Source organism: Phalaenopsis equestris, unplaced genomic scaffold (genome assembly GCF_001263595.1).
Source record: "Phalaenopsis equestris unplaced genomic scaffold, ASM126359v1 Scaffold001037, whole genome shotgun sequence".
Taxonomy (NCBI): Eukaryota; Viridiplantae; Streptophyta; class Magnoliopsida; order Asparagales; family Orchidaceae; genus Phalaenopsis; species Phalaenopsis equestris.
Window position 1 is genome coordinate 120276 of NW_018165476.1, and position 14762 is coordinate 135037.

The 14762-nt window shown below is 40.5% G+C and overlaps 1 protein-coding gene across 1 annotated transcript in view; it reads left to right on the forward strand.

The window, feature by feature from the left end:
* Positions 1 to 1100: 1100 nt before the first annotated feature.
* The window catches only part of LOC110032839 (protein MALE DISCOVERER 2-like), a 29499-nt gene continuing 15837 nt past the window's right edge, over positions 1101 to 14762 (forward strand). The window contains exons 1-2 of the mRNA XM_020736605.1: positions 1101 to 1875; positions 1998 to 2130. Of these exons, the coding sequence (XP_020592264.1) occupies positions 1788 to 1875; positions 1998 to 2130 (221 nt within the window). The 5' untranslated portion in view covers positions 1101 to 1787. The remainder of the gene's footprint in view (positions 1876 to 1997; positions 2131 to 14762) is intronic.

Here is a 14762-nt window from a genome sequence, read left to right on the forward strand (position 1 = left end):
TTCCCCAAAGAATTCTAGAGAAGCAGCTGAAATTAAACCTGAAGAAATCTAGAGACCCAGCTAATCAAATTCATTGAACACATCACACAAAATTAGACCCAACTGAAATTAGAACCAGCTAAGATCTATGCCTCCCACACAATGAAATGTGCCTCCAATACAATGAAATTAGAACCAGTTGAGATCTAGAGACCCATTATTGATAATCAAATTTGTTGAACGGTGCCTTTTTCATGAAATGTGCTCTGTTGAAGCATCAACAATACCATGAAAGCAATATAACGATTGATTTGAACCAACACAACAAGTCATTTTAGCCGCAGACATTTCACCAAGAACTCTCGGTGTCAGCACGTGAATGCATAAGAAACAAAGGGTAACTTCATAACCCAAATACCACAAAATTTTTATGTACTAACTTACATTAATATGCATTTGAATAAATTCGTTTTCATATCAATACAAATAGATCCAAGACAGTTCTTATGTTTCTCGGCTTTATTAGAAAGAAAGTGCAACACTACCTAATGCATTACAAGATAATACAACAAAATCATCAGAAAGAAAACCCAACTTTTATCATCAATTGAAATTTGCCAAAATTTAGGATAGAAAAAACAGATCAGACGATAAATACTCGAAAAAACTCGCATATCCTCACCGAAGTAAACAGATCTCACCAGAACTTATGCGACTCGATCTACGTGAGGGTGAAGATCTCGGAGGGAGACAGTGAGAGAGAGGGCGATGTAAAGCTGAGATGAGCGCAGAAGAAATATTTTCCTAAATGCTAGTCGCGAACGCAGGACCAGGGCTTAGGGTGCGTGGAAAGGCACTTAACAAATACTAGCCACGCATATCGGAGGAACACCATGCGAATAGAGTTTCCAAACACATCACCCCAACACGAGAGATTATTGCGTGCGGACACCGCATGCATCTCTGCATGCGGTGTTCGATCCTGACCGTAGATCACGGTGATCTACGGTCAGGATTATTTCCGTTTTTTTTAAAAAAAATAAAAAATTTTAGGTGGGGCCCACCGAAATACATCAGGACCGTAAATCATGTGATTTACGGTCCGGATCGGGGGCCGGAGGAACACCATGCGAATAGAGTTTCCAAACACATCGCCCCAACACAGACCCTAAGTAAATCCTTACTTGTGACGGCGTCCGAGCCCGACTCCTTAGGCGAGCTCCGCAACAGATGCGTCTCCACAACGAAATTACGCGGAGAGTTATTTCTCACCGCCGGCGTTTCCTGCCCGCCGGCGACCGCCTCACTCCCATTCCTTCTTCCCTCCCTTCGGTAGAGAGGCCGACGTCAGAAAAAGTAGTATATAGTGACATTGCGTACAAGATACGGCACCTGGAAGTCCCATTCCCTTCTGGAAGTCATCACTGACAGCTACGACTGGTTAAAACCCATTTTTATCCCCACCGTCTTCGATCTTTTCTACCAGTCAATGTTACGGAAAGTTACCGATAAGAACCCCTCACTTTATCGTGGAATCGCTTACCAACCAAGTCTGTTGTCTTTCCCCCGATGCTTTGACTAACGCGCAAGAACTCGACTGAAAACCTAGTTTTCTGATACTCATATTGCGTTTCTGTACAAATCTATTACGTGGATTGTAATCGCGATTGGTGGATAGGGGAGTCTTTCATTAGAGATTTCGGATATTTCTTCCTTCTGGTGGAGATTTAACGGAAATCGAAGTGAGGGTTTATGATTAGGAAAAATCTGGAGCTCCGGGGATTGAGGGGTTAGCGTTTCGGAGAGAGATGAGGGTCGGATGGAAGCTCAAGGCGGTTTGCGCCTTCTTTTTTCTTCAGCTTTATTGTCGTGGATGCTTCTCCCTCGACTTCGGAGGTATTGTGGATTCGTAGTTTGAAAAATGCTTATTCTGTTCTTGTTACTGTGTTTTTTCTCTTTTTTTTTATATTTTTTTATTCGGTGCAACTTTATCTATTGTTTTTGGGATGAAAATGAAGGATTAGTGTTGTGGGCGTTTCGATCAAGAGCGGAGATTAATCTCAATGGTACTTTGCAGAACTGGGAGGCTAGAGATGATAATCTATGCAATTGGAAAGTTGTCCATTGTGTTTCCGGTAGAATTTATGTTTTGTAAGTTCATTTTATACACTTCTACAATTCATCAATAAGACTTATTTTTGGCATGTCCTTCTTTACTTTTTTTTTAATTTTGAGCCACTTAAATCATATGAACTTCTTAAAACTTTTTTTCTTCTTGTTTTAGGCTAAAAATGGGATTTAGCAAACTTTGGGGAAGGAGGGTTTAGGATATTTATAATACTATGGTTTAAATTGTACAATTGGTTACTAAGTTGATTTTTTGTTTGTGAGGCGAGGCGTAAGCCTAAGGACGTTCTGAGGCGTAAACCTCATTTTTAAAAAAATTCATGAATTAATAAATATGGTATAAACTATAAAGTGTGAAACAATAAATAATATATTAATATTGTAATTTATTAACATGTTAAAAAGTAATATAAAAACATTCTATGTAAAAAGTATAATTTTCGTAAAATTAGCTAATTATTTAGGTTTTTAAAAAAAATAAAGATGAGGGATTGAGTTTCACTTGGACTCTTTATGAACTAACACAAGTTCAACACTAAAAGATTAACAGGGAAATTTATCAACAAGAAACAAATACTATAAATTATATGCTACTCAAATCTTCTTAAATCACATTTAAATCTGGTTTTATGCTGAATTCCATGTTGAATAACTTATGATGGAAGTGTTAGGCTTAACAATTAGGCTTAATTATTCTCTTACTTATTTCTTGTTATCTTATATATCCCATGTAAATAGACTTGTATTCTCTTGTACATGTAATAAGCTTGATGAATAAATTCTTCTTTATTATTCCATCATGGTATCAGAGCCCTCTCTGCCCCACAACACTTCTTTTTCACCATGAGTTCTCCGTTTCTCTCCCAAACTCCTATGATTTCTTCTTCTTGTCTTTCGAGTCATCTCTTCAATGAGTTCTGGATCTACTCTCAATACTGCTAATGCCCACACAGCCCATCATCTCTCTTCCAGGGGATCAATCGATTCCCTCTCAATTGAAGTTCTTATTGACAAACCTAAAGAATATTGTTTATGCTCCTTTGACTGCTGACAACCACCCAATGTGGAAAGCTCTTGTGTTGAAGCTCTTTTGGGCAAATGGCTACAATGTATTTCTTGATCTTTCTTGCCTACAATCGAATCAATTCGTCTTAGTTTCCACAGGTAATGTTGTCTTCAATCCAGATTTTGGTAAATGAATCCTTTTCGATCAAAACATGTATGTGGCACTTAATTTTGTAATCTCTCTAATTATTCTTGCATACAACTTAAATCTTGAAACGACTCTTGTCATTTGGACTGTTGTTGAACGCCGGCTTCGATCATCCAACCGGTCGCTTATCCTTCAATTAAAGAATAGGATGCACAACATTGTGAAAGGAGAAAAAGACATGACTTAGTATTTTTCATTTAGGTATAAGGTCTACATCTTAGCTAATGCAAGAGTTCTTGATGTGGAGGATATAATTCTCTAAACGCTTAATGGGTTTCCCTCCATCTCACTCTTTCAAAACATCCATACAAACAAATCTACAACCAATTGGGCTTAATGATCCTCACACCTCGAGAAGCTACAAAGGAGGCTCATAACTCTCTTACTTCTGCACCACATACGCAACAAATACAAGAATCTCGGATCCACCCGCAACCTGCTTTTCAGCAACTCTAAGTTCCAAAAGGCCTTTGAACTCCAAGTTGTTCGAATCCAATAAAGGATCGATCAAACCTGCTTATCAATCCAACAATCCAAACCATAAGAATCTGTTACGCCAGTAACATGATCGGTCCATCCGGACTGGTTGAAAGCCACCAAACCAGCCCACCACAACAACAAGCGGGTCGATCCCTTTCACGCGAAGCAGCCGAGTGGCACTTTGCTGCAGTAGAAGGAAGTCGAGCATAGGTGGGGTCTGCAAGGGGCATAATCACTTACTCAATAAGGAGAAATTAAGGGAGTTTAGAGAGAAAGCTATAGAGAAAAGTTTTTAAAATGCTGTGAGAGGATTCTATTTGGGGGAGTAACCTAGGGTTTGTTTTCTTTATGCATGTCTTGGTTGGCTGATGTTTTCTTTCTTCTTGTGGTGTTCTTAACGACACCTAGGGTTGTGGTAGATACGATCTACCTTTTGAAAAGTAGATCATAATTGCATCTTGCTTGTTCTCCTTTGGTTTTTTTAAGAGCAACCGTTGTTTGTGTTTTTTTCCACCTATCTATTGTTGTTTTGTTGTTGTTTGTTCATTGATTTTGGTTCCGGGACATATCAAATTGGTACCATAGCATAGATCTTGGTGGGATGACAACAAAGAAAGTGGATATGCTAGAAGGAGAGTTAGGGCAAATCAAATCGGGAATGGAGAGGTTCGCCACCATGGAGGACAGATTTTCTTCCTTTGAAAGTTAAATGGAGGATGGATTTGAGAGTATAGTAGAAATGCGAGAGATGATGAAAAAGCTAATGGAGATGCAATCCAAGGCCATGTCGATCGACCGCTCCAGCTGCAAATCCTAACCAAGGATCGATCAGAAAATCCTTGGCCAGGTCAAAAGGCAAGGAGATCTAACGAAAAGACAACGAGGGAGATGATCCAACGAGGGAGAAATCATCTACCAACGTGAGCGTCCCCCTAAGACTCCGAGAGGAGGGGGAGTAAAGACTTTCGATAAGGGGGATTGGTCGAAAATTGGAGGGGGGATAGTGTAAGGGGCATGAAAGAGTACGATGGGTTAAGGAGGGAATTGGGAATTGGGAATTGGGAATTGGGTATGCCTATGACTTGAGAAGAAAGTTCCACTCTAGACACATTTGGGGAAATAGTGGAGGAAGAGGGGGTTGGGCTGGAGATGCAAGGGTCAGAAAGCTGAAAATATGAATCTTCGAAGGGGATGATGCACATGCGTGGGTGTATCGAGTGGAGTGATACTTTGCAATCAATAAGTTGATGGATAAAGAGAAGCTTAGGGCAGCGGGACTATGTTTGGAAGGAAAGGCTCTAGTGTGGTTTTAATGTATGGATGCAAGGTATCCGATGCACTCATGAGAGGAGTTTAAAGATTGCTCGTTGGAGCGTTCTTTTAGTCATTCAAGAAGGAGATCTACATGAGCAATTCTATGCTCTAACTTAGGAGGGGACGGTTCTGGAATACTAGGAGAAGTTCGAGCTCTTGTTAAGAAAATTGAGGGTGATTTCCGCACCAGGACTAGAAGCTAACTTCTTGAAAGACCTGAAGCCCGACATTCGAGCAACCATCCGCCCCTTGAGACTGCGAAGACTGAAGGAAATGATGGAGCTCACTCAGATGATGGAAGATAAGAAACAGTTGAAAAGGACCAGCAAATGCAGCAATGCCAGAGGATTTTGCAAAAGTTCCTGACAACCATGAAAAAGAGGACTCAAACGGTGTCATTTTAGAAAGAAACGCCGAGGGAAAAGAATACAGGGACCTATCCCAGGGGCAATTTCAAGCACCTCACAGATGCAGAAGTGCATGATAAAAGATCAAAAAAATTATGTTACCGTTGTGATGAGAAATACGTCTCAGGCTATCGTTGCAAGTAGCGCACCCTTTAGATTCTTTTGGTTCAAGAGGAGGATACATAGAGTGAGAAATCAGAGGAGGACACAATGGAGGAGTAATTGCATTTGGATGTGGCGAAGGTGTCTCTCAATTCGGTGGTGGGATTTATGCCAAATTACACCTTGAAAGTGAAGGGGTGGATCTAGGAACAGTCGATTTTATTGTTGGTAGATAATGGTGCTAAACATAATTTTATCTCAAATCAGGTCGTAGAGAAGCTAGGGTTCGAGCTGGTGACTACAGAGAGCTTCGACGTCATGATGAGGACAGGGAAGGTGGAGAAAAGTCAGGGAATTTACGAAGTGTTGGTTTTGACACTCCACGACCTACAAGTGAAGGGCTTTCTTCCCGTAGATTTGGGCAGCACATATGTGATTAAGCCTAAGGACATTTTGAGGCCTAAACCTCATTTTTAAAAAAAAATTCATAAATTAATAAATATTGTATAAACTATAAAGTGTGAAACAAGAACTAATATATTAATATTGTAACTTATTAAAATGTTAAAAAGTAATATAAAAACATTCTATGTAAAACGTAATAATTTTTTAATAAAATTAGTTAATTGTTTAGGATTTTAAAGTAATTAAAGATGAGGGATTCAGTTTCACGCAGACTCTTTATGAAACAACACAAGCTCAACACCAAATGATTAACAGGGAAAATTATCAACAAGAAACAAATACTATAAATTATATGCTACTCAAATCTTAAATCATATTTAAATCTAGTTTTATGCTAAATTCCATATTGAATAACCTATGATGGAAGTGTTAGGCAGAGCCCTCTCTGCCCTATGACACTTCTTTCTCACCGTGAGTTCTCCGTTTCTCTCCCAAACTACTACGATTTCTTCATCTTGTTCTTCGAGTCATATTCTTTATGAGTTTTTCAAACTATTATCATGAGTTATGGATCTACTCTCAATCCTGCTAATGCTCTCACAGTCCACCACCTCTCTCTTTCAGGGGATCAATCGATTCCCTCTCAATTGAAGTTCTTATTGGCAAACCTGAAGAATATCATTTATGCTCCTCTGAATGCCGAATCACCCTACATGAAAAGCACAAGTGTTCCAAGCAAATGGCTACTATGTATTTCTTGATGCTTCTTGCCCACAATCGAATCAATTCGTCTCAGATTCCACCAGTAATGTTGTCCTCAATCCAAATTTTGGTAAATGAATCCTTTTCGATCAAAACATTTATGTTTCTCTCTACTCTGTAATCTCTCCCTCTATTCTTGCATACATCTTAAATCTTGAAACGACTATTGTCATTTGGACTACTGTTGAACGCCGGCTTCGATCATCCAACCGGTCGCTTATCCTTCAATTAAAGAATAAGCTACACAACATTGTGAAAGGAGAAAAGGCCATGACTCAATATATGTCTATTAGTTATAAGATTGACATCTTAGCTAATGCAAGAGTTCTTGATGCGGAGGATATAATTTTCTACACGGTTAATGGGTTTTCCTCCATCTCACTCTTTCAAACCTCCATACGACAAATTTACAACCAATTGGGCTTGATGAAATTTACACCCTTCTCTGTATGAAAGAGTTGTATCTAGCTCAAGAAGCTACGAGGGAGGCTCATTACTCTCTTACTGCTGGACCACATACGCAACAAATACAAGAATCTCGGATCCACCCGCAACCAGCTCTTTCGCAATTCTAAATTCCAAAAGACCTCTGAACTCCAGGTTGTCTGATTCAATAAAGGATCAATCAAACCTGCTTCTCAATCCAGCAATCCCAACCGTAAGAATTTGTTATGTCGGTAACAGGATCGGTTCATCTTGGACTGATCGAAAGCCACCAAACCGACCCGCCACAATAGCAATCAGGCCGATCCTTTTCACGCGAAGCAGCCAAGCGGCACCTTGCCGTAGTAGAAGGAAGCCGAGCGCAGGTGGGGCCCACAAGGGGGATAAGTTAAGAGAGTTTGGAGGGAAAACTACAAAGGTAAATTTTTGAAATACTGAGAGAATTCTATTTAGGAGACTAACCTATGGTCTGTTTTCTTTATGCATGTTTTGGTTGGCTGTTGTTTTCTTTCTTCTTGTCGTGTTCCTAGCGACGTCTAAGGTTATGGGAGATACGATCTATCTCTCGAAAAGTAAATCATCTTGTATCTTGCTTGTTTTCCTTTGATTTTTGTAAGAGCAACCATTGTTTTCATTTTTTTCACCTATCTATTGTCGTGTCGTTGTTGTTTGCTCGTTAATTATGGTACCTGGGTGTATTATTTTGGTATCAAAGCATAGATCTTAGTGGGATGGCAACAAAGAAAGTGGATGTGCTAGAAGTGGAGGTAGGGTAAATCAGATCGGGAATAGATGAGAGGTTCGACCGAGGATGACAGGTTTTCTTCATTTGAAAGTTGAATGGAGTATGAATTTGAGAGTATAGGAGAAATGCAGAGATGATAAAAAAACTCATGGAGATGCAATGTAAGGCAATGTCGACCTCTTCGGTTGCAAATTCTAACCAAGGATTAATCAGGGAATACTTGGCCAGGTTAAAAGGGAATGAGATAGAACGAGAAGATAATGAGGGAGACATCATCTACCAACATGAGCGTCCCCCTAGGACTTCTAGATGAAAGGGAGTGAAGACTTTCGATGGAGGAGGATGGGCTGAAAATTGGAGTAGGGATGGTGAAAGGGGCACGAAAGAGTACGATGAAGTAAGGATGGAATTGGGTATGCCTATGATCAGATGAGGGAGTTCTACTCTAGACATATGGGGGAAATACCGGAGGAAGTGGAGGTTGGGGCGGAGATGCAATGCACATGGGTGGGTGTATCCGGTGGAGCAATACTTTGCAATCAATGGGTTAACTGTGGAAGAGAAGCTTATGGCAGCGAAACTATGCTTGGAGGGAAAGGCTCTAGCCTGGTTTCATTGGATGGAGGTAAGCTATTTGATGCACACATGGGAGAAGTTTAAGGATTGATTGTTGGAGTATTTTTGAGCCATTCAGGAAGGAGGCCTACACGATCTATTCTATGCTCTGACTCAGGATGGGACAGTTCTGGAATACCAGGAGAAGTTCGAGCTCTTGTTAAGGAGGTTGAGGGGGATCTCCATAGCATGACTAGAAGGTAACTTCATGAAAGGCCTAAAACCTGACGTACGAGCAACCATCCACCGCTTGAGACCACGAGGATTGAGGGAAATGATGGAGCGCACCCAGATGATGGAGGATAAGAAACATGTGAAAAAGGCCAACAAAGGCGGGCAACACCGGAGAATTCTATAAAAGCATCTTAACAACACGACACCGAGGACATAGACGGTTTCATTTAAGAAAAAAAATGCCGAGGGAGAAGAATATAAGGACCCGTCGCAGGGGTAATTTTAAGTGTCTCACTAATGTAGAAGTGTGGGATCAAAGAGTAAAGAATTATGTTATTGTTGTGATGAGAAATGTGCTTTAGGCTATCTTTGCGAGGAGCGTGCCTTCAGATTTTTTTGGTTCAAGAGGAGGATACGTAGAGAGAAATCAAAGGAGGACACGATGGAGGAGGAGCATTTACGTTTGGATATGTCGGAGGTGTTCCTCAATTCAGCGGCGGGATTTATTCTAAATCACGCAATGAATGTGAGGGGGTGGATCAGGGAACAATCGATTGTCATGCTGGTAGATGCGAGACTACACATAACTTTATCTCAAATCAGGTCGTGGAGAAGTTATGGTTGAAGCTGGTGACTACAGGAGCTTCGGCGTCATAATGGGGATGAGATAAAGAAGCTGGTGACTACAAGGGTCTCTATCAGCATTAGGTCATACAAGTACCCCCAAATTCAGAAGCATGAGATAGAAAAGCTGATATGAGAGATGCTTGAGGCCAGGACTATTAGGACTAATCCGAGCCTTTTTTTCAGTCTCGTCCTGTTGGTGAAGAAAAAAGATGGTATTTGGAGATTCTGGGTGGATTACCGTGTTCGAACAAGGAGACGGTGTTGGACGAGTTTCTTATTCTTATGATTGATGAGTTATTGGATGAGATTTAGGGTCTGTTTGGCGCAGCTGGGGCAGTCATTTTTTCAAAAATTGATCTAAAGTCAGAATATCATCAGATTAAGATGAATCTAGCGAATATGCACAAGACAACGCTCAAAACACATGAATGACATTATGAGTTCTTAGTGTTGTCGTTTGGCCTCACCAATGCCGCGACGGCATTTCAGTCCCTCATGAAAGCTTTTTCAACTTTACCTTCGGAAAATTGTCATGGTCTTCTTTGATGACATTTTGAACTGCAGTCATACAAAGACAATGCATGTGAAGCACATAAGGGCAATCTTGGAGACATTGAGAGAACACCCATTGCATGCTAACTTGAAGAAATATTCTTTTGCATAGATGCTAGTAGAGTACCTAGGATATGTGGTGACTAAATGGGGATAGCAGTGAACCAATCCAAGATTGAGGTTTTGGTTGATTGCCCTTTACCAAGGAGTTTGAAGGAGTTGAGAGGATTATTGGGTCTCACCAATTATTACCGGAAGTTTGTGAGAGGATATAGCATAATAGCATAGCCACTGACGGTGCAATTGAACAAAAACAATTTCAAATTGGGGGAATCAGTAACATAAGCATTTGATCATCTGAAGAGGGTTGCGTCTAGCGTACCGACTTTAACACTTCCTGATTTTAGTAAGCCATTTGTGGTGGAGATGGATGCGTCGGGGTGCCGATTGGGAGCAGTGTTCATGTAGGATCAACGGTTGATTGGCTGCTTCAACCAACTTCTTACACCCAGAGCGAGGATAAAATAAGTATATGAATGATAATTGATGACTATTTTCTTGGTCATTCAGAAGTGGCGGCCATACCTGTTGGGGCATTTTTTGGTCAAGACAGATCAGAGGAGTTTAAAGTATCTTCTGTGGTAGCGGATGGTGACTGAGGAGCATTAGAGATGACTACTCAAGCTACTAGGGTATGATTTCAAGATTCAGTACCAGTCAGGGTTGGAGGACAAAGCAGCGGACACACTGTCTAGAAAGGTGGAGGAACCCTAATTGATGGTCTTATTGTTATCCTTGGTCTTATATTGGGAAGCCTTCAAACCGGTGAGCGAAAGGGATTAGGAGCTGAGGAAGATAAGAGCCGAGTTACTACAGGATTCGAAGAGTCATCCAGGCTATGCATTAAGTGGGCAATTCGTGCTACCCAAGTCATCAAAGTAGTTTCCCAGATCATTACAAGAGTTTCATGGTAGTCCGATCGATGGACATTTAGGGGTGCTGAAGATCTACAGTCTCTTGACGGCTGAGCTTTATTGGGTGGCGCAAAGTCATGGGGAATATGGTGGTAAAATGTAATGTGTCAGCGGTGTCAGTGGCACTAGTACTTGACCAAGACACTATGAGGGTTATTACAATTATTAGCATTACCAGGGAAGGTTTGGGAGGAAGTAACAATGGATTTTACCGAGCAGTTGCCACGGTCAGAAAGGTTCATGGTAATCATGATGGTTATGGATCGCCTAAGTAAGCATTCACATTTCATTCCCTTACGAGATCCATGCAATGTGGTCTCAGTCGCGGCGGTGTTTATCCGGAAAGTGATCCGTTAGCACGGGGTGCCTGAATCGATTGTATCGGTTAGGGACAAGATGTTCCTCAGCCACTTTTTGAATGAGCTATTCAGATTGCAAGGGACCGTCCTTGAAAGAAGCACAACATATTATCCCCAAACAGATGGGCAAATAAAGGTGGTCAACATGAGTGTGAAGAAATATCCGCATTCTTTTGTATTTGATACACCGAAGCTAAGGGCCAAGTGGATTTTGTGGGTTAAATATTATAAGCATAGCGCACACCAGTATCTAGCGTTGATCAGTACTTTGAGGAGAGGGACAAGATACTAGCAGAGCTCAAGGGGCATTTATATAGAGCTCAACAAATCATGAAGAGGAAAGCATATGAACATATGAGAGGTGCAATTTAAATCAGGGGAAATTATAAATTTGAAACTGAGACCCTACTAACATAAGAGATTGGTCAGGATGAGAAGCGAGGAACTTTCACCGTGATACTTTGGACCTTATGAGGTGATGACACGCATTGGGGTAGCGACCTATCGTTTGAGGTTACCATTATCTTCCACACTACAAGCAACCTTCCATGTTTCACAATTGAGCGTGCGATTGGAGATCATACACCCTCGTCTACACTACCACCGACGTTGATGAAGGACTTGGAGGTGATTTTTGAGCCGTTAGAGATTGAAGGAGTGCATCAAGGAGTAGGGGGAGCAAATAAGGTATTGGTTAAGTGAAAAGGATTGTCAGACTATGAAGCAACATGAGAGTCTTACGAGGTGATTCACAAACAATTTCATCCTTCTACCTTGAGGACAAAATACCTCTTTAGAAGGGGAGTATTATTATGCGGGTAATAGGACCAATCCATCCTGGACCGATCGAAAGACACCAAACCAACCCCCTACAACAGCAAGCTGGTCAATCCCTTTCACGCCAAGCAGCCAAGCGGCAATTTACCTAGCAGAAGGAAGCCGAGCGCAGGTGGGGTCCACAAGAGGTATAATCACATTCTCAATGAGGAGAAATTAAGAGAATTTGGAGGGAAAGCTGGAGAGAAGTTTTTGAAATGCAGCGTGGATTTTATTTAGGGGAGTAACCTAGAGTTTGTTTTCTTTAAGCATGTTTTGGTTGGTTGTTGTTTTCTTTCTTCTTGTGGTGTTACTAGCGACATCTAGGGTTGTGGAAGAGACGATCTACCTCTCCAAAAATAGATTATCCTTGTACCTTGTTTGTTTTCCTTTGTTTTCGTACGAGCAACCCTTGTTTGCATTTATTCCACCTATCTATTGTCATTCTTTGTTGTTTGCTTGCTGATTTTTGTTCTGGGGCGTATTAGAATCCTATTATTATCTGTAATATATGCAATAAATCTGGTCATTTCGCCTACAAATGTCTGCACAGACATGATCAAGACTATCCACCTCCCACCGCACTTATTGTCGATGCCTCTAATAGTCCCCAAAACAATTGGTTCATTTATAGCAAGGCTACTGAACATCTTATCAATTACTCATATAAGTTAATTCGCGTTCAAGGCTACAAGGGAGTGTCGGCCGTTTTATTGTTCAACTTCACTTTCGTAAAGCAGCTTCTCTCAGGTCCTTCTCTGAATACCACAAATTAGCAAGTGAAGATAAAGCAGCTTGAAGGATCTTGATTAGTATAATGCAGCACAAAGAAGCTAGCATTCCCAGTACAATGCCTACAACAGTAAAACCCAGTTGTTGTCCTGCTGTACTCTTCTCAGAAAGTGACCTTGTGAACCTGCAAAATCTGCTACATTGCATCGCAGAGTAAAGCACGCTTCCAAGTGAAGATAAAGCAGCTTGAAGGATCTTGATTAGTATAATGCAGCACAAAGAAGCTAGCATTCCCAGTACAATGCCTACAACAGTCAAACCCAGTTGTTGTCCTGCTGTACTCTTCTCAGAAAGTGACCTTGTGAACCTGCAAAATCTGCTACATTGCATCGCAGAGTAAAGCACGCTTCCAAGTGCACTTTAAAAGACATCGAAGGAGTAGTTCTATGCTACTTTCGTATCTGTATACAGCATCAAGATGCTCTTTTAAGGATTACATAAACTATTCAACATCAACATCAACTGAGCAATTTGGAAATTTTTACAAATGAGCATTTTTTACAACATCTTAGACAGTCACAATACACAAAATCACCAAAAATCAAAGAAAAATAATTGTGTTTATTTACAAACATGTGATTTTTACAAAGTTCAATTTTTACATAGTATAAAGTCACCTTTGTTCCTTTCGATGAAACCAAGACAAACTTCAACCACCAATAAAAATCGATTTAAATGTGTTTATTTACAAACAAGGTAAGTCAAAAATAAGCAGACAAGGTAAGTCAAAAATAAGCACAAAACCACCAAAAAAGATCTATTTAAAAGTGTAATTTCCATATCAGGCTTTTACTTTGAAAAAAAAAAGAATAAACTCTTCATCAATAGTATTCTTAATAATTTTTAACTAATAAATTCTCAAATTCTTCATTCATAGGCATACTATCTCATCAGTAATTCGTTCCCTCAGCTCTACCATCTCGCTTGCACCTTCCCCATCAACGGTGAAGGCAATGGAAGCCTCGGTCTCTTCTTCTGTGAAAGACTGACCTAGCCGATGTTCAAATGCTTCCGAATGCATATTTTCTTCATCCTCTTCCGCCAAATGAAAGTCAATATCACTACGGGAATGATGTCTTCTTATGTAATTATGAAGTGCCATTGTAGCACAGACAATATGTACCTGCTTCGAAAAATTGTATGGAGGCATATCACGGAGTATCACCCATTTCTTTTTCCAGACACCAAAAGTCCTCTCAATTACACCACGAAGCGATGAATGTCGTTTATTAAACATTTCCTTTCTTCCTCGTGTGACGTTACTTGCACGTGCAAAGTCTGGTATGTGATATCTCGTATCAGGGAATGGCTTTAAATACCCTCGTTGCAATGGGTAACCAGCATCGACCAAGTAATACTTCCCTAATAAATAGAACAATTAGTACGGAAATTCAAGTTATTTTAGGGATCCTAATTAATAATTGCATAATAAATTGAACAATTTGTATGAGTTAGATCCCGAGCATACCTGTAGGTGGATGTGGAAAGTTGTTATTAGGATCCCGTGTCGCAGTTTTAAAACCTCGCCTGGCATGTGCGCTGCCCTCCCAGCCAGCCATAACAAAAGTAAAACACATGTTAAAGTCGCAGACGGCCATGACATTTTGGGTAGGGCTACCACAACGGCCGATAAATGTCACCTTATCACTATTTTGGTTACGTGCGTCAACATGTGTTCCATCAATTGCGCCAATGCAGTCCTGATGAGTAAATGTTAGGTTTGAAAATATCATTGCTTACCCTTGCAACGTTAACTATAATGAATCCAAGAGAATACCTTAAAAAATGGCATATATCGTGCATCACGTGCTATCTCAACCGGTATCTGCTCAAACTTATAATCTGAGGGTCTGATGACATGAGAGGACAAGCTAA